We start from the raw sequence: 20788 nt of genomic DNA, 5'->3' as shown, positions 1-20788 counted from the left end.
TATATTATTTTTATAATAATAAAAATCTATCAATCAACCATATGTCTTTCTTAAAAGCCTTTTTTTGCATCAGCAGTTGTCACAAAGCGTTTTAGAGATACCCAGTCTAAAAATCCAAGACCCATCAATGCATTTGTCGAAGCACAGCCTCTAGGAAACACTCCCTAAAGGCATAAACCTAGGATTACAGTTTTTCTCAATTGCTAAAACACTAAAACCCATTGGCTGAAGAAAGTTCTCAGTTGCCTGGACTTATTTAGCTAATTATGCAGTCTGTTGTCAATACCTTAAACCATTTCACATGGTAAAACACAATTTGCAGATCTCACTTAGACTTTTCAGCAAAACTCTAAACACATTCTCATTCTCAAAACACATTCTGCACTCTAATGCACATGTCACCCATACTGGTAAACACAAGTGGCAACAATCAAATACAAATAGAGAACACATGTCATTGATTGAACACAACCACTCAAAATTGATTTAACATCAGTTTCCACCGAGCTGCTCAGGTAAGGGAATGGTTTAACATCAATGGGCAGTTTATGAACTTGTACCTCCCTCCATACTCGCCTTTCCTGAATCCGATTGAGGAGTTTTTCTCCTCTTGGAGATGGAAAGTGCATGATAGACAACCCTACACCAGAGTAAATCTGCTGCAAGCCATGGATTTAGCCTGTGGTGATATAGGTGAGGAATCATGTCAGGGCTGGATACGGCACACAAGAGGCTTCTTCCCCCGTTGCCTCAGGAGGGACAATATTGCTTGTGATGTCGTCGAAGTGCTCTGGCCTGACCCAGCCCAAAGACAAGAAGAAGTGCTCTGGCCTGACCCAGCCCAAAGACAAGAAGAAGTGCTCTGGCCTGACCCAGCCCAAAGACAAGAAGAAGTGCTCTGGCCTGACCCAGCCCAAAGACAAGAAGAAGTGCTCTGGCCTGACCCAGCCCAAAGACAAGAAGAAGTGCTCTGGCCTGACCCAGCCCAAAGACAAGAAGAAGTGCTCTGGCCTGACCCAGCCCAAAGACAAGAAGAAGTGCTCTGGCCTGACCCAGCCCAAAGACAAGAAGAAGTGCTCTGGCCTGACCCAGCCCAAAGACAAGATGAAGTGCTCTGGCCTGACCCAGCCCAAAGACAAGATGAAGTGCTCTGGCCTGACCCAGCCCAAAGACAAGAAGAAGTGCTCTGGCCTGACCCAGCCCAAAGACAAGATGAAGTGCTCTGGCCTGACCCAGCCCAAAGACAAGAAGAAGTGCTCTGGCCTGACCCAGCCCAAAGACAAGATGAAGTGCTCTGGCCTGACCCAGCCCAAAGACAAGAAGAAGTGCTCTGGCCTGACCCAGCCCAAAGACAAGAAGAAGTGCTCTGGCCTGACCCAGCCCAAAGACAAGAAGAAGTGCTCTGGCCTGACCCAGCCCAAAGACAAGAAGAAGTGCTCTGGCCTGACCCAGCCCAAAGACAAGAAGAAGTGCTCTGGCCTGACCCAGCCCAAAGACAAGAAGAAGTGCTCTGGCCTGACCCAGCCCAAAGACAAGAAGAAGTGCTCTGGCCTGACCCAGCCCAAAGACAAGAAGAAGTGCTCTGGCCTGACCCAGCCCAAAGACAAGAAGAAGTGCTCTGGCCTGACCCAGCCCAAAGACAAGAAGAAGTGCTCTGGCCTGACCCAGCCCAAAGACAAGAAGAAGTGCTCTGGTCTGACCCAGCCCAAAGACAAGAAGAAGTGCTCTGGCCTGACCCAGCCCAAAGACAAGAAGAAGTGCTCTGGCCTGACCCAGCCCAAAGACAAGAAGAAGTGCTCTGGTCTGACCCAGCCCAAAGACAAGAAGAAGTGCTCTGGCCTGACCCAGCCCAAAGACAAGAAGAAGTGCTCTGGTCTGACCCAGCCCAAAGACAAGAAGAAGTGCTCTGGCCTGACCCAGCCCAAAGACAAGAAGAAGTGCTCTGGCCTGACCCAGCCCAAAGACAAGAAGAAGTGCTCTGGTCTGACCCAGCCCAAAGACAAGAAGAAGTGCTCTGGCCTGACCCAGCCCAAAGACAAGAAGAAGTGCTCTGGCCTGACCCAGCCCAAAGACAAGAAGAAGTGCTCTGGCCTGACCCAGCCCAAAGACAAGAAGAAGTGCTCTGGCCTGACCCAGCCCAAAGACAAGAAGAAGTGCTCTGGCCTGACCCAGCCCAAAGACAAGAAGAAGTGCTCTGGCCTGACCCAGCCCAAAGACAAGAAGAAGTGCTCTGGCCTGACCCAGCCCAAAGACAAGAAGAAGTGCTCTGGCCTGACCCAGCCCAAAGACAAGAAGAAGTGCTCTGGCCTGACCCAGCCCAAAGACAAGTAGAAGCACATTGATCACATGTTTACTCCTTTGATTTATGTCTCTTTTAGTATTGTATACTGTAGTACAGTGCATTGTAGGCTGTATACTGTAGTACAGTGCATTGTAGGCTGTATACTGTAGTACAGTGCATTGTAGGCTGTATACTGTACAATGGACAAATTGTATGGCCCTGAACATTGTGCTTTACATTTATTAACAGTACTGACTGCTCAATAGATTTTGACTGGTTGCAGGTTCATATCAACAAAGAACAAGAATTAGAGTATCACAGAGACAAAGGACAAGTTTGTGAGATGCAGGGTACAGTACTGTAAAAATAGGGGTACAACGAGGAGGAAGAACAAAAAACTAAATTGCAAAGAGCAAAGCAGAGTAGTAATTTCTGATCAATTTTGACCTACTATGATAGAACATGTTTTCGTTCATCAAAAGACAATGACGGAAAAATTTGAATTTTTTTTAGATTAAAAATGTACTTCTCCCTGAGAATTGTATGTTTTGAACAATGTGTTTTCTATTTTTCGGTGTATTGTTTACTGACTGCTTGAGAGTGTATATCATTTTGATCACTTTGTTTATGATTTGAGAGCAGTGTTTGATTTTGAACACAGGTAAAACTGTTTTGAGGCGAATGTTTCATTTTGCAAGAGGAGTCAGAGGTTATCTAAATAGTGCTTGAAGATGAGGTTTTGTGTTGAATGTTTTCAGGAAATGGAGCAAGGTTTCAGAAATTGTGTTTTAGCAATTGAGAAAAACTGTAATAATTCCCTAAAAATTGCATGTCATTGTATTTAATAACTGTTGCAATACAAAACATTGAAACCTTGTTAAATATTTGTTACTTTGGTATATATTGAGTGAAATGTTAAATGGTGGACTGCCGTGTACCTGCTGGGGACCAAAATATTATTTCAAGACATTCTTTGATGATGATTCTATGACAAATACAAGGGACCAAAATATTATTCACTGAAATTCACTTGGGCTAAGTGGCAATTTGAATCTCAAAAACAGACTTCAATAGTATATCACTGTAGTGAGTGTTATTAGACTCGAACATTCTCTCTCCCTCTCTGTCTGCCCCCTCTCTCTCTCTCGCCATCGACTAAGATGAAGATCAGATAACATTTTATGACTAATGTATGCAGACATCCAGGTAATTCCAAAGGGTTCACATACTTTTTCTTGCCACTTTAGTATTTGAACTCAGATCTGATTAAGTTACCTACAGTTGAAGTCAGAAGTTTACATACACCGTAGCCAAATACATTTAAACTATTTTTCCACAATTCCTGACATTTAATCCTAGTAAAAAATCCCTGTTATAGGTCAGTTAGGATCACCACTTTTTTTTAAGAGTGTGAAATGTCAGAATGATAGTAGAGAAAATGATTAATTTCAGCTTTTATTTCTTTCATCACATTCCCAGTGGGTCAGAAGTTTACATACACTCAATTAGTATTTGGTAGCATTGCCTTTAAATTGTTTAACTTGGGTCAAACGTTTCGGGTAGCCTTCCACAAGCTTCCCATAATAAGTTGGGTGAATTTTAGCCCATTCCTCCTGACAGAGCTGGTGTAACTGGGCCAGGTTTGTAGGCATCCTTGCTCGCATGTGCTTTTTCAGTTCTGCCCACACATTTTCTATAGGATTGAGGTCAGGGCTTTGTGATGGCCACTCCAATACTTTGACTTTGTTGTCCTTAAGCCATTTTGCCAGAATTTGGAAGTATGCTTGGGGTCATTGTCCATTTGGAAGACACATATGCGACCAAGCTTTAACTTCCTGACTGATGTCTTGAGATGTTGCTTCAATATATCCACATAATTTTCCTACCTCATGATGCCATCTATTTTGTGAAGTGGTAGCAGTCCCTCCTGCAGCAAAGCACCCCCACAACATGATGCTGCCACCCCCGTGCTTCATGGTTGGGATGGTATTCTTCGGCTTGTAAGCCTCCCTATTTTTCCTCTAAACATGACGATGGTCATTATGGCCAAACAGTTCTATTTTTGTTTCATCAGACCAGAGGGCATTTCTCCAAAAAGTACGACCTTTGTCCCCATGTGCAGTTGCAAACCGTAGTCTGGCTTTTTTATGATGGTTTTGGAGCAGTGGCTTCCTCCTTGCTGAGCAGCCTTTCAGGTTATGTTGATATAGGACTCGTTTTACTGTAGACATAGATACTTTTGTACCTGTTTCCTCCAGCATCTTCACAAGGTCCTTTGCTGTTGTTCTGGGATTGATTTGCACTTTTCGCACCAAAGTACGTTCAACTCTAGGAGACAGAACGCGTCTCCTTCCTGAGCGGTATGATAGCTGTGTGGTCCCATGGTGTTTATATTTGCATACTATTGTTTGTACAGATAAACGCGGTACCTTCAGGTGTTTGGAAATTGCTCCCAAGGATGAACTAGACTTGTGGAGGTCTACCATTTTTTTCTGAGGTCTTGGCTGATTTCTTTTGATTTTCCCATAATGTCAAGCAAAGAGGCACTGAGTTTGAAGGTAGGCCTTGAAATACATCCACAGGTACACCACCAAATGAATCAAATTATGTTAGTTAGCCCATCAGAAGCTTCTAATGCCATGACATAATTTTCTGGAATTTTCCAAGCTGTTTAAAGGCACAGTCAACTTAGTGTATGTAAACTTCTGACCCACTGGAATTGTGATACAATTGTGATACATTGTGATACATTGTGATACAGTGAATTATAAGTGAAATAATCTGTCTGTAAACAATTGTTGGAAAAAGGACTTGTGTCATGCACAAAGTAGATATCCTAACCGGCTTGCCAGAACTATAGTTTGTTAACAAGAAATGTGTGTAATAGTTGAAAAACAAGTTTTAATGACTCCAACCTAAGTGTATGTAAACTTCCGACTTCAACTGTACATGAAAGATCCAGTCACTGTTGGCCAGCCTACAGCAGTGGAAGAGGGGAGTGAGTGCAGATTTCTAGACATTAAGGGCCGTACAATAAAGTAAAGAAGTATTGGAGCACTTGGGGTGAATATAAAAGACCAGAAAAAAGACCAGATTATCTGACTGCTGTGCTGAAAGAAACAGGAGAAGAAAACAACACTCCAAAGAGAAAGAAAAGTTGATCCGAATAAATTCCTTAAAAAGTGGATGGGAATTTTCAAGGCAAAGACTTGGAATTAAGGATAATTAGTAGGGATGCAGTGCCAAGTGTCTGTGTTTGTGGATGTGTACTGCAATCAAAGTTGAGACAACATTGGAAAAAATGCGTCCACGAAAGAGGGTAGACGATCAGAGGATGATGTGATGGGTTGTTGTCTTGTGTTTTATTTCATCCACATGAGGGAGACATTTTATGGAGATAGTCGGCACCTTCTAGGGGATCACTGTTGTCAAGTCGGTGACAATAGTTGGTCACCTCTTTTGAAAGTGTGTTGCATTCTGGGGCTAAAACATTTCTGACGTGGGTCTATATGTCGACTGCATGAACTTGACAAAAATCATGTGATCAAAGGTAATGAAGATTTGACTCCAAGTTTCTGCAGTTGCTCTTCACCAACTTCCTCCTGCATCCACCACCTGCATTGTGGGCGGCTCTATTGTCAACCAATCAGTAGTGTTTTTGTTCGACCCATGCAAATGTGACCAAAAACATGACTGAAACAGGAACCAACTTGCTAAAATTCACATGTAACCTACAGTGCATAAATGAATGATGTAATTGAGGCTCTCTCTCTCTTACTGATTGTATAATGTACACTAATTATTTCAGTTTGTTAGTGGGTGTTGGAGACATGTTTTTTTGACATTATAAAGGAAACCTTTTATAAACAATGGCAACACTGCCATGGTGATCTGAGCCTTACTGTTGGAAAACGACATTAGTATCCGACTTTCGGTTGTCGCAGATGCACCTCTCCTGACTTTACTTCTTGACTTTGGTCTACAGTCAGTTGCTTTAGCCCTGCCACTCAAACCAGCCCTACTATATGTTTGCTTCTGAAAAATTAAAGACTCAGATCATCAAAAGCATATGTGTGTGGTGTGTTTGCATGATGTGAGTATTTAATTGGCGTCTGTCTGAATTCAGAATTTGTCCAAGATGTTGCGCTATGTGCAAATGAAACTGTTAATCATCTAATGTTGCTATGCTGAATGAAAAGGCATGTGTAAAATAATGGTTCCTAACTGCTCATTTAGCCTCTAATCTTCAAATGAACCAAGTGAATTTTGTACAAGCAATAATTTAAATCGATCGATGAAGTGCCAAGACAAAATGTGTTTCCTACTTTAGAGCAGGGGTGTCAAACTCATTCCATGGAGGGCCTAGTGTCTGTAGGTTTTTGTTTTTTCCTTTCAATTAAGATCTAGACAACTACTGTAGGTGAGGGGAGTAATTAGTGATTTAATTCAGCAATCAAGTACAAGGAAGGAACGAAAACCCACAGACACTCAGTCCTCCGTGTAATGAGTTTGAAGTGTGCTTTAGAGTAAGGGCTGTCAAACCTGTCAGGAACTCAATTAGAGAATCAACCACACCTGAGTAAATTCTGAATTCCAAATCAACCCCTAGCCCCTACACCTACCACTTAGTCACTTATGGGCATTTGAAACGATCAGATAGGTTAAAGAAATACGTTAATTGCTTCACCTTGCCTTCTGATAGGCTGGATATAATTGTGGCCATATTGCTTATCCCTATTCAATCTTTTCTGATTAACAGAAGTGTTTAGGCCAGGGTGTAGGATTTAGGGGTCAATTTGGAAATAGAAATGTAATGTAGTTCAGTGGCTGACAGCTGTCCTTAATTACCAACGACATTAGAAGGGTCTGGGATTCCTTTAAAAGGAGCAACCAAAAGTCTGGCAAATATTGTAAAAGGAATATTCTGGTAGGACGTATGCCTACCATTAGTTCTGAATACTGGTGAGGTTCTGAGGGCAAAATGGCTGTGTTGATTGGAATTGCTTTCAGGTATGTTTTTAAAAGTCTTGATTTAGTTGGTTTCCCTTGTCCTGCAGGTAGCTATGTTTATAACATACATTCTTTTTCCTGAAGAGTTTCTTGGCTTTGTTGCCTGCTAATTGGAGGGATAACGTGTTCTACATCAGAAGGTGAGTTCATTTCAAATAACAGTTACATAGTTCCATAACCTTAAACTGGCATTTTTAAATATTTTTTTTAACCTAGGTGATTGGTCTCCTGCACTGGGTTCTAATGCAGCATGGCTCTATGCAGGATCACTTAGGTCTCTAGGATATGGCAAATATAACTCTCCAAAAGCTCAAATGCAAGCGCAACAGAAACATCCGGCCTCCATCCTGCGGAAGGCACTGGCCCCCATGTCCCAGCAACCTCAGCAAATGAGATATCAAGCTCAAATGCCCCAGAATCAACAAGCCACTGAACTTCAGAAGCAACTGACTGCCATGAACCAGCAAGTGTGGCATCCAGCTCAAATGCCCCTGCAGCAGAAGCAACCGACAGCCGTGCCCCAGCAAGTGTGGCATCCAGCTCAAATGCCCCTGCAGCAGAAGCAACCGACCGCCGTGCTCCAGCAAGTGTGGCATCCAGCTCAAATGCCCCTGCAGCAGAAGCAACCGACCGCCGTGCCCCAGCAAGTGTGGCATCCAGCTCAAATGCCCGTGCAGCAGAAGCAACCGACCGCCGTGCCCCAGCAAGTGTGGCATCCAGCTCAAATGCCCTTGCAGCAGAAGCAACCGACCGCCGTGCCCCAGCAAGTGTGGCATCCAGCTCAAATGCCCCTGCAGCAGAAGCAACCGACCGCCGTGCCCCAGCAAGTGTGGCATCCAGCTCAAATGCCCGTGCAGCAGAAGCAACCGACCGCCGTGCCTCAGCAAGTGTGGCATCCAGCTCAAATGCCCCTGCAGCAGAAGCAACCGACCGTTGTGCCCCAGCAAGTGTGGCATCCAGCTCAAATGCCCCTGCAGCAGAAGCAACCTACCGCCGTATCCCAGCAAGTGTGGCATCCAGCTGAAAAACCCCTGCAGCAGAAGCAACCTACCGCCGTGCCCCAGCAAGTGTGGCATCCAGCTCAAATGGTGGTGCAGCAGAAGCAACCGACCGCCGTGGCCAAGCAAGTGTGGCATCCAGCTCAAATGCCCCTGCAGCGGAAGAAACCGACCGCCGTGCCCCCGCAAGTGTGGCATTCAGCTCAAATGGCCCTGCAGCAGAAGCAACCTACCGCCGTGCCCCAGCAAGTGTGGCATCCAGCTCAAATGGTGGTGCAGCGGAAGAAACCGACCGCCGTGCCCCCGCAAGTGTGGCATTCAGCTCAAATGCCCGTGCAGCAGAAGCAACCGACCGCTGTGGCCCAGCAAGTGTGGCATCCAGCTCAAATGCCCCTGCAGCAGAAGCAACCGACCGCCGTGGCCCAGCAAGCGTGGCATCCAGCTCAAATGCCCCTGCAGCAGAAGCAACCGACCGCCGTGCCCCAGCAAGCGTGGCATCCAGCTCAAATGCCCCTGCAGCAGAAGCAACCGACCGCCGTGGCCCAGCAAGCGTGGCATCCAGCTCAAATGCCCCTGCAGCAGAAGCAACCGACCGCCGTGCCCCAGCAAGCGTGGCATCCAGCTCAAATGCCCCTGCAGCAGAAGCAACCGACCGCCGTGCCCCAGCAAGCGTGGCATCCAGCTCAAATGCCCCTGCAGCAGAAGCAACCGACCGCCGTGCCCCAGCAAGCGTGGCATCCAGCTCAAATGCCCCTGCAGCAGAAGCAACCGACCGCCGTGCCCCAGCAAGCGTGGCATCCAGCTCAAATGCCCCTGCAGCAGAAGCAACCGACCGCCGTGCCCCAGCAAGCGTGGCATCCAGCTCAAATGCCCCTGCAGCAGAAGCAACCGACCGCCGTGCCCCAGCAAGCGTGGCATCCAGCTCAAATGCCCCTGCAGCAGAAGCAACCGACCGCCGTGCCCCAGCAAGCGTGGCATCCAGCTCAAATGCCCCTGCAGCAGAAGCAACCGACCGCCGTGCCCCAGCAAGCGTGGCATCCAGCTCAAATGCCCCTGCAGCAGAAGCAACCGACCGCCGTGCCCCAGCAAGCGTGGCATCCAGCTCAAATGCCCCTGCAGCAGAAGCAACCGACCGCCGTGCCCCAGCAAGCGTGGCATCCAGCTCAAATGCCCCTGCAGCAGAAGCAACCGACCGCCGTGCCCCAGCAAGCGTGGCATCCAGCTCAAATGCCCCTGCAGCAGAAGCAACCGACCGCCGTGCCCCAGCAAGCGTGGCATCCAGCTCAAATGCCCCTGCAGCAGAAACAACCGACCGCCGTGCCCCAGCAAGCGTGGCATCCAGCTCAAATGCCCCTGCAGCAGAAGCAACCGACCGCCGTGCCACAGCAAGCGTGGATTTCAGCTCAAATGCCCGTGCAGCTGAAGCAACCGCCCACTGAACCTCAGAAGAAGCTGACGTCTGTGCCCCAGCAAGTGTCGTATCGATCTAAAATGCTCCAGCAGCAAAATCATCTGGCTGCCATGCCACAGATTCCTCTTCTCATGTGGCATCCAGCTCAAAATCCCCAGCAGCAGCAGGAGCTGGCCGTCGATCCCCAGCAGCAGCAGGAGCTGGCCGTCGATCCCCAGCAGGAGCTGGCCGTCGATCCCCAGCAGGAGCTGGCCGTCGATCCCCAGCAGGAGCTGGCCGTCGATCCCCAGCAGGAGCTGGCCGTCGATCCCCAGCAGGAGCTGGCCGTCGATCCCCAGCAGGAGCTGGCCGTCGATCCCCAGCAGGAGCTGGCCGTCGATCCCCTGCAGCAGCAGGAGCTGGCCGTCGATCCCCTGCAGGAGCTGGCCGTCGATCCCCTGCAGCAGCAGGAGCTGGCCGTCGATCCCCTGCAGCAGCAGGAGCTGGCCGTCGAAGCCCAGCAGCAGCAGGAGCTGGCCGTCGAACCCCAGCAAGTGAGGTATCCAGCCCAAATGCCCCAGCAGCAACCGAACCACATTCCTCAGCAAGAATGGCATGTAGCTCACATGCACCTGTAGCAGAAGCAACTGGCCACTGAACCTCAGCAGAAGGAATTGACCGCCATGCCCCAGCAAGTGTGGTATCGAGCTAAAACGCTCCAGCAGCATAATCATTTGGCCGCCATGCAACAGAAGCAACAGGCCTCCATTCCCCAGCAGCCTCCGCTCGTGTGGCATCCAGCTTATTTTCCCCAGCAGCAGAAGGAACTGGCCGTCGAACCCCAGCAAGTGAGGTATCCAGCTCAAATGCCCCAGCAGCAACCGAACCCCATTCCTCAGCAGAAGCACTACGAAAGCACTAAAGATGGCGCCTCTAGTAGTTCTCAGTTCCAAATCAGTTCCAAATCGCACTATGAGAATGGCAGAACTGTCTTCTCCCAAACCCACTACACTCCTAGCGAGGCTATGCCTGTTGACAGTGGAAATGCTCTCAATGACAGTGATGTTGGCATATTTGAACCAAGCTCATACCCACCACTAGTAAAGGATCCTACAAGGTAACATGCAACTTTAATTTGGTCTTAACTTTGTTCTCTGAATTTGAAATCCTTTGTACTAACCATGTATCTGCCAACAGGAAAATCTAATGGTGGATTCATCCTTCAGAATCTGATGGTGAGACTTTTATTGTCAAATTGATGACATATGATTCTGTTGCTGACACTGTTCTAATTTTTCAGGTTTCAGTCATGCTTTTGTTCTGACCAGGAAGTTCTTGTTCTTGCTACTCTTGCATGATTGAATCAATAAACTATTTTACTTTCCAATATCTAGTGTCTTTGCAGTACTGAGGGTACTCTTGTGCTTGCTGATTTCAAACAGATGGTGTGGGTTACCAGTACAGTTGGCAGTAAAAGAATGTGGTTCAGTCTTCAAATAGCTAGCTTTTACCTTTGCTACTGGTTGTTCAAATTCCAAGATTGGCTCTACATTAGTGTTAAGTGGTGAAATGTCTTACCTTTTTATGTTAACACCCCTTCAAATGACTGGATTTGGCTTTTCGGCCACACCCGTTGCTGAAGCGTATAAAATCGAGCACACAGCCGTGCAATCTCCATATTCAAACATTGACAGTAGAAGGGCCTTGACCTCACACTTTCAATGTGGCATAGTCATAGGTTGAAACTTTTCCAAGTTAGTTTAGCATATTTCCACCCTCCTAAAGCATCCCCGGTCAAGTAAGTCTTAATGTGACAGGCCACACAATCACACAACAGGGCTGTAGCGTGTAGTCATCTGTCCTCGGTTGCAACACTTAGCGTTCCAAACTGCCTCTGGAAGCATTGTTGGCACCAGAACTGTTCAGGTGCTTCATGAAGCATGTTTCGATGAACAGCTGCACACAAGCCTACAATCAATGTGCAATTCCACTTGTCTGTGGGGGTGGTGTAAAGCCTGGCGATATTGGGCTCAAGCGCAATGTAAATGCCTTGTCTGGAGAGACTAATCACTCCATCTGGCAGGACAAATCTGGGTTTCACTAATGCCAGGAGAAAGCTACCTGCCTGACTGCATTGTGCCAAACAAAATGTGTTGGTGGAATAATGGTCTGGGGCTGTTTATGATGGTTTGGGCTGGCCCCTTAGTTCCAGTGAAGGGAAGTCTTAACGCTAAAGCATACAATAACATTCTAGACAATGCTGTGCTTCCACCTTTGACAACATTTTGGGGGAAGGACCTTTCCTGTTTCTGTATGACCGTGCACAATGCAAGGTCCATACAGAAATGGTTTGAGATTGGTGTGGAACAATTTGACAGGCCTGGAAAGAGTCTTGAACTCAACCCTATTGAACACCTTTGGCATGAATTGGAATGCCGACTGCGAGCCAGGCCTAATCAACCAACATCAGTTTCTGACCTCACACTGTTGTGGCTGAAAGAGTCCCCACAGATGTTCAAACATCTAGTGGAACGCCTTCCCAGAAGAGTGAAGGCTTTTATAGCTACAATTGGGGGGAGCATACTCCATATTAATGCCCATGATTTTGAAATAGATGTTCAACAAGCTGATGTCCATAACTTTGGTCATGTAGTGCACTTTAGATGTAGGCATGCATTGTACACGGTGTTAACAATCCAGACTTATTCTTCAACATCAATCTGAGCCTTAGGGAGAGTACTAAGCTAAGATATGGAATTGTTTTAAACGTTCATACCATGAGCAATTAGATGAGTTTTTGGGCCATTCAAGTATCAACATTTTATCGCAATGTTTTGATAAAATATAGAATTTTGCCTTTGCTACTATAGCCCACAGAAAAACATTGAATAATGTGTTTTTATAGATGGCAAAGTTTTGTTGTCTCTCCAATATCTAGGTGGTGGCACATATTTAACCCTTTGTGTCACATTTTGCCACATACTGTATGTCCGAAACCAGATGGTGAGTAATATATGGAATTAAGTAGTAACCAAAACAAGTGTTAAACAAATAAAAATATGTTTGGCATTCTTCAAAGTTGCCACCCTTTGCCTTGATGACAACTTTGCACACTCTTGGCATTCTCTCAACCAGCTTCATGAGGTAGTCTCTTGGAATGCATTTCAATTAGTGACCCAGCACATTTTTTTTTTAATGCCAGCTCAAGTGGGCTTTTCACTTATGTTTTTATTTAGTAATGGTGATAACATAATCACTCCGGACAGACAATTAAAAACTCATTATATAAATGTTGCAGCAGCCAGGCTACTCCTAAACAGAGATCTGACATGCTGTATGGGATGAACACTAGATTTTTCAGTCTGACCATGTAGGCTAATAATAGCAGCTGTGTACAGTCTATGCACCATGTACATCTGGTCAGGGTAAACAAATTGGTAACGTTATGTATTTATAGTCTATTTGTGTGTCAGGAGTAAATGTGAATAAATTTGGTTTACATTCAAACTGGGGCTGGCCCGGCTGCCTATACGTTTTCAATCCAAAATGAGTAACTGGAATGAATCAACATAATAGTGATGACAGATGTGAGTTAATGTTTAATTAGGCTTACCGTTGCATAGCTCTGCATGATGCAAACAGGGCTGGCCCTCCCATTAGGCAAGATTATGCGGCAGTCATTTTGGCAATTGGTTGCCACCCTCCGGTGCCCCTGATCCGCTTCTAAACCGCCCGCACCCCAGCCACCAGCTCATAGCCATTGCTGCAGTTCCCGCCCCCACCCTTTTTTTCTCCTCTCCCGAAGTTCACTCTTACTATCTTTAGTAGTTATGGTGATGTGTGTGTTTTATATGGGATTATCCAACTGTGAATCATTAATAAATTGGATTTTGCCAATTCAATTATTGTATTGTTTTTTTGTTTGTGTGACGAAGATTGTTGATGATTTAGGCAGTAGCCTAACCTATCCTGTTAACGTTAGCTAGCTCATACTAGTAGATATCATCAGCTAAAAGTAAGCTACAGAGATTTGAAACAAATGTTCTACCATGTCTGGGGTGGCAGGTAGCCTAGTGGTTAGAGCGTTGGACTAGTAACCGAAAGGTTGCAAGCTCGAATCCCCGAGCTGACAAGGTAAAAATCTGTTGTTCTGCCCCTGAACAAGGCAGTTAACCCACTTCCTAGGCTGTCATTGAAAAATAAGAATTTGTTCTTAACAGACTCGCCTGGTTAAATATATATCCAATTTGTAAGTCGCTCTTTATAAGAGCGTCTGCTAAATGACTTAAATGTAATGTCTAAGAGACAAAAATGAATGAAGCAAATAAAAAAAAATGAATGAGAAAAGAGGCACAATCTCTAAACGAAAGAAATTGGCTGCTGAAATTGATCAGCGTGCAGCTATGTCCATCAGCCGGTATAGAGAACGACAAGCCTCCGGGGACAGGCGTTCATTCGCCGAGAGGGACGAGCCCCCTTTCGCTGGTTCTAGCAGTGAAGAGGGCGAACCGGAGGAGCCATCCACTTCCACCAATGATGAGAGCTCACTGGGTGAATAAGAACGGGTGGCCACACCTCCAAACAATGCTGGCGGAGACCCTAATATCTTGGACCCTGACTCAGATTCGTCGCTCCCCGATGACAGTGGTGCTGCTGCTAAATCCGACTCCCAGACAAAAAACATAAAAGATCCCTGTGATTGGCCAAAATATATGAATGGATCTTTACGGGATATGATAGCAGAGAGAACAGTCTATGACTTGGGAGACTGGAGTCTTTCATTATTTTTTGGGCCTTCCTCTGACACGGCTTAGTATATAGGTCCTGGATGGCAGGAAGCTTGGCCCCAGTAATGTACTGGGCCATACTCATGACCCTCTGTAGCGTTTTGCGGTCACATGCCGAGCAGTTGCCATATCACCAGGAGGTGATGCAACCGGTCAGGATGCTCACCATTGATGCAGCTGTGTAACTTTGAGAATCTGGGGATCCATGCCAAATCTTCTCAGTCTCCTGAGGGGGAAATGGTGTTGTCGTGCCCTCTTCACGACTGTCTTGGTGTGTTTGGACCATGATAGTTTGTTGGGGATGTAGACAAGGAACCTGAAACTCTCGACCTGCTGCGCTACAGCCCCGTCAATGTGAATGGGGTCGTGTTCGGGCTTCCTTTTCCTGAAGCCCACAGTCAACTCCTTTGTCTTGCTCACATTGAGAGGGTGTTGTAATTGCACCACACTGCCAGGTCCCTGACCTCTGACTTGCATAAGTTCTACTTCTACTCACTCTAGTTAATGATTTCACACAATATATTTTTGCAATGACTGCAATCTTTGATCTTTTCTGACCAACTCATTTTGGCTGCGCCGAGCAAGTTTGACCTATTCCTACAACAATGGTTGGAACCATTGAGAGCACGTATGATACTGCACGCTTACAGTGCCTTCAGAAAGTATTCACACCCCGTGACTTTTTCCACATCACCTGAATTTAAAATGTATATTTTTTGTCACCAGCCTACACACACAATACCCCATAATGTGGAATAATGGAATAATTTTTGCACAAATTAATTACAAACGAAAAGCTGAAATATTTTGGGTCATTAAGTATTCAAATCAACCCCTTCGTTAGGGGAAGCCTAAATCAGTTCAGGAGTAAACATTTGCTTAAGATGCATTCTGAGCAGTGAATTTCAAACAGATTCAACTATAAAGACTAGAGGTTTCCAATGCCTGGCAAAAGGCACTCATTGGTAGATGGTAGAAAAAAAGCAGACATAGATTGTTCCTTTGAGCATGAAGTGATTACACTCTGGTGTCTCAATACACCCAGTCACTACAAAGATACAGGCCTCCATTCTAACCCAGTTGCCGTAAGGGAAGGACACCGTTCAGGGATTTCACCAAGAGGACAATGGTGACATTAAAACAATTAGTGTAATGGCTGTGATAGAAGACTGAGGATGGACCAACGTAGTTACTCCACAATACTAGCCTAATTGACAGTGAAAAGGAAGCCAATACAGAATAAAACATTTGAATCCTGTTTACAAAAGCACCAAAGTAATACTGCAAAAAATGTTAACACAATTAAAATGGTCCTGAATACAGAGAGTTGTGTTTGGGGCAAATCCAATACATTAGATCACCACTCCATATTTTCAAGCATAGCGGTGGCGGCATCATGTTAGGGTATGCTATCAATCATTAAGGACTGGGGTGTTTCAGGATAAAGAAAAATAAACCTGAATGACCTAAGAATAGGCAAAATCCTAGAGGAAATCCTGGTTCAGTCTGCTTTCCCACCAGACACCGGATGATGATTTCACTTTTCACCAGGACAACATAAAAGGCAAATCTACAGAAGTTGCTTACCAAGGTGGCGAATGTTCCAGAGTGGCCAAGTTATATTTAAATCAAAACTATGGCAAGACCTGAAATGGTTGTCTAGCAAGGAACAACCAAATTCGACAGAGCGTGACATTTTTTGAAAATAATAAAATGGCCAAAAGTTGAACAATCCAGGTGTGGAAAACTCTAAGGGTACCTACCCAGAAAGACTCAACGCTGTAGTCACTGCCAAATGGGCTTCTACAAAGTATTGCCTCAAGGGTGTGACTACTTACTTAACTGAGAAATTTCTGCATTTCATTTTCAATACATTTGTCAACATTTCCAAAAACATATTTACATTATGGGAGTAGTGTGTGTAGATAGGTAATTTAAAATATATATATGCACTTGAATTCAGGCTACAATTTGGGGGAAATAGGTCAAGGGGTATGAATTATTTATTAAGACACTACGTACCAGCAACACAACTTTAAACTGATTCTTTAAGCAAAATATAGAAAATAATTGGTATAATTTATAGGCAGAAATTAAATGGTTTATTAATCATTAAATCATGCAACAATAGTATCAATTTCTTTGTCAAAGACCTGCTGAGGCACGTGGGCCTGCCACGTCTGCTGGGGTCCTGTTGCTTCTGCTGAGGTAAGGGCGCCTGCCAGATCTGCCGGGGCAAAGGCGCCTGCCAGATCTGCCGGGGAAAAGGCGCCTGCCAGATCTGCCGGGGTCCTGTTTCTTCTGCCAAAGCAAGGGCGCCTTCTGCATCTGCCAGTGTCCTGCCGCATGTGCCGTGGTCTTGTTGCGTCTGCGGAGACACGGGCGCTATTACTTCTGCTGGGGCATAGGAGCCGGTTACTTTTGGTGAAGTTAGGGGAATATATCCATAATCACCTAGGAAACAAAGACAAAGTTAAAAATAGAAAAATGCCTTGTTTTGTTTAGGGGTAGAGCAGCTTTAATTTCAGATAGAAGCTACAATCTATCAATGTAATGCCTGCGTCATTTCCAATCACACATACAATATTTTCCACTAACCCTACCACCCCTCCCCTAATTGGAGTAAACTAATGAACAACAGTTAAGCTTTTACATACAATCTATTTTACAATTTTGTTGGATTCTATATTGGAAAATACTTCATGTTAACATACTACTTTGCGTGTATAATGAATATAAAACTAACAGCTTACAGACGGTGGACAATTACGGTCACAGTAATGAAAACTTAGGACACTAAAGAGGCCTTTCTACTGACTCTGAAAAACACCAAAAGATGCCCAGGGTCCCTGCTCATCTGCGTGAACGTGCCTTAGACATGCTGCAAGGAGGCATGAGGACTGCAGATGTGGCCAGGGCAAAAAATTGCAATGTCCATACTGTGAGATGCCTAAGACAGCGCTACAGGGAGACAGGACGGACAGCTGATCGTCCTCGCAGTGGTAAACCACGTGAAACACCTGCACAGGATCGGTACATCCGAACATCACACCTGCGGGACAGGTACAGGACGGCAACAGCAACTGCCGAGTTACACCAGGAACGCACAAGCCCTCCATCAGTGCTCAGACTGTCTGCAATAGACAGAGAGGCTGGACTGAGGGCTTGCAGGCCTGTTGTAAGGCAGGTCCTCACCAGAAACAACGCCTAGGGGCACAAACCCACTGTCGCTGGACCAGACACGGTTTTGTCGCACCAGGGGTGATGGTCAGATTCGCATTTATCGTCGAAGGAATGAGCGTTACAGCAAGGCCTGTACTCTGGAGCGGGATCGATTTGGAGGTGGATGGTCCGTCATGGTCTGGGGCAGTGTGCCACAGTACAGGGAAGACATCCTCCTCCCTCATGTGGTAACCTTCCTGCAGGCTCAACCTGACATGACCCTCCAGCATGACAATGCCACCAGCCATACTGCTCGTTCTGTGCGTGATTTCCTGCAAGACAAGAATGTATGTTCTGCCATGGCCAGCGAAGAACCCGGATCTCAATCCCATTGAACACGTCTTGGACCTGTTGGATCGGAGGGTGAGGACTAGGGCCATTTCCCCCAGAAACTTGCAGGTGCCTTGGTGGAAGACTGGGGTAACATCTCACAGCAAGAACTGGCAAATCTGGTGCAGTCCATGAGGAGGAGATGCACTGCAGTACTTAATGCAGCTGGTGGCCACACCAGATACTGACTGTTACTTTTGACCCCCCCTTTGTTCAGGGACACATTATTACATTTCTGTTAGTCACGTCTGTGGAACTTGTTCAGTTTGTCTCAGTTGTTGAATCTTGTTAAGTTCATACAAATATTTACACATGTTAAGTTTACTGAACATAAACACAGTTGACAGTGAGAGGACGTTTCTTTTTTTGCTGAGTTTATATAACTACGGTTATTTGAACCAAATCAATATGTAGAACAACCACTCACCTTTTGGGTTATTAGAACTGGTTCTCTCTCCAATTAGCAGGCAACATACCCAAGAAACTCTACAAAACATTCAAATGTTACAAAACTGTAAGACAATGGACAGAAACTAGATCAATAAATGGAACCGCTAACCTTAACAAGAGTTCTAAAGCCATAGCTATTTTTCTAAACAAAACCACCATATTCAGAACAAATGCAAATGTTTTGGTTCTTTCTTAAGAATCCCCAGACACTGCTAATCAATGGCTAATCAATGGCTGGCTTATAAGTGACAACTGATATACTCAGGTGTTGCTAATTGCTCAATGAAAGTCAGGAGATTCGATAATTGCCGATTTTATTTGTATGTCCGTTACCCCTGGTGCGTGGAGATTTCACGTAACGACCAATGGAATGGTCTAAAATGTGCCATGTGTTGGATTCTACGTTTTGAACATTGAGATATTGAAGACATGATAGATCAGACACATTGTATATTAAGGAGTGAAAGAGACTGGGTCTCTGTAGAAAGACAGCTGTGAAAGACAACTGTGGAATGTGTGTGGGTGGACAAGAGGAGAGCAACGTGTTGATACAGGGGAGACAGATGGACCTCTGTGGATTAGATGGAGGGGTTGAGGTCAGGAGGTGAGAGTGTGGCCAGTTGCTTCAGCTAAGGTATTTGGGCCAGTCGTGACACTTGCTGAGGCATTATGGGTGGCTGCTTCTGCTGCTGAGGCAAGGGATCTGGATGCTCCACCTAAAGTATTTGGGACAGTTTCCACACTTGCTGAGGCATTTTGGGCGGCTGCTTCTGCTGAGGCACGGGAGTCGGATGCTTCACCCAAGGTATTTGGGACAGTCGTGATGCTTGATGAAGCATTGTGGCCAGTTGTTTCATCTAAGGGATTTGGGCCAGTTGCCACACTTGCCGAGGCATTGTGGGTGGCCGATTCCGCTGCTGAGGCATTATGGGTGGCCGCTTGCGCGGCACTGTGGCCAGTTGCTTCCGCTGCCGAGGCATTATGGGTGGCCGCTTGTGCGGCACCCTGGCCAGTTGCTTCAGCTAAGGTATTTGGGCCAGTCGTGATGCTTGATGAAGCATTGTGGCCAGTTGCTTCCGCTGCCGAGGCACCCTGGCCAGTTGCTTCAGCTAAGGTATTTGGGCCAGTCGTGGCACTTGATGAGGAATTGTGGGTGGCTGCTTCTGCTGCTGAGGCACGGGATCCGGTTGCTCCACCTGCCGAGGCACAGGAGCTGGTAGGTTCCACTGCATTGTGGCCAGTTCCTTTTAATTTATTTTGGGGAATATATCTATAATTACCTACGAAAGAAAAGAACGCTTGAAATCGTAAAATGCCAGCATTTGAAGTTCTGGGATTTATACAGTGTTATTTTTAACTAGAAAAGCAAACGGCTCCAGGAAACAAATAATAACGTCAGCTAGGGAACCAGCCATCTAACAGTACACTTAGCTTGAAATGAAACCACTTTGTCAAAATTAGAAATGTCATATCTGAAAATGTAGCTAGCTAATGCTACACTATAAACATGCATCATGGACGTGTCTCCCTGTCAGGAATGCCATACCACGGTTGCACGGTTTGAAGATGTAATCCGGAGACAGGGGTTTTGTCCACCTCTTTAGCTATCATACTCTAATTCCACTGATATTAAAACTTGATCCTCCAGAAAACAGAGAGCAACACTTATGCAGCTCCAATATACAAAATATATTTTTTAAAGCAGCGTTCGACAGGATTACCAACACAGACTGACGAGCTCAAATAGACGGCTTCAATATGGCAGACCAATCCGAACTCCTCTCTCTGCATGTCCAGCCCACTCATCTCAGACAATCATGGCTAGTGAGAAGTTTGCTTACTTTTACTGTGGCTTAACCAGGCAAGGTAATTTAAATTGTTTTTGTATTTACAGGTGACATACATGTTTGTTAAGGTACATGAAAGTTCACATGTTCGAGAAGGAATTTCTGCCAAAAAACGCATTTAGATTTTTACGTTCAAACGGCTCTCCTGTGAAATCGTGACTTGCGACATACGCCTAGTTTCCTGAATCGAGTCACATGTGTTATTTCATAGTTTTGATGTCTTCACTATTATTTTACAATGTAGAAAGAATAAAAATAAAGAAAACCCTTGAATTAGTGTGTCCAAATGCGAGTGCTACTGCATGGTAGACAAGAGATTGTCCGAGAACAGAATTACATTTTTTACATAAAAGCAGACCATTGAATGCATATACAATTGTCCCGTGTCATGAGTCTTTGGCCAAACAGGCAGTCGACTACAGCAGCAAATGTGTTCGTTTGTGTCAATGTTTGTGATTGAGTTCCATGTGACA

The 20788-nt window shown here is 45.5% G+C and overlaps 1 protein-coding gene and 1 long non-coding RNA gene across 2 annotated transcripts; one reads left to right on the top strand and one right to left on the bottom strand.

The window, feature by feature from the left end:
- The first annotated feature begins 7181 nt into the window (after positions 1 to 7181).
- Positions 7182 to 11066, top strand: LOC129839264 (uncharacterized). The gene is made up of 4 exons (XM_055906574.1): positions 7182 to 7291; positions 7376 to 7431; positions 7508 to 10796; positions 10877 to 11066. The coding sequence occupies exons 1-3, from the start codon at positions 7263 to 7265 to the stop codon at positions 10315 to 10317; spliced, it is 2895 nt and encodes a 964-aa protein (XP_055762549.1). The 5' UTR covers positions 7182 to 7262; the 3' UTR covers positions 10318 to 10796; positions 10877 to 11066.
- Positions 11067 to 16542: 5476 nt separating this feature from the next.
- Positions 16543 to 18666, bottom strand: LOC129839170 (uncharacterized). The gene is made up of 3 exons (XR_008756999.1): positions 18578 to 18666; positions 18446 to 18504; positions 16543 to 16920 (listed from the first exon to the last, which is right to left on the bottom strand). It is a non-coding gene; the product is annotated as an uncharacterized LOC129839170 (long non-coding RNA).
- Between the last annotated feature and the right edge of the window lie 2122 nt (positions 18667 to 20788).

Source organism: Salvelinus fontinalis, chromosome 40, assembly GCF_029448725.1.
Source record: "Salvelinus fontinalis isolate EN_2023a chromosome 40, ASM2944872v1, whole genome shotgun sequence".
NCBI lineage: Eukaryota > Metazoa > Chordata > Actinopteri > Salmoniformes > Salmonidae > Salvelinus > Salvelinus fontinalis.
This window is presented reverse-complemented; position numbering and strand designations above follow the sequence as displayed.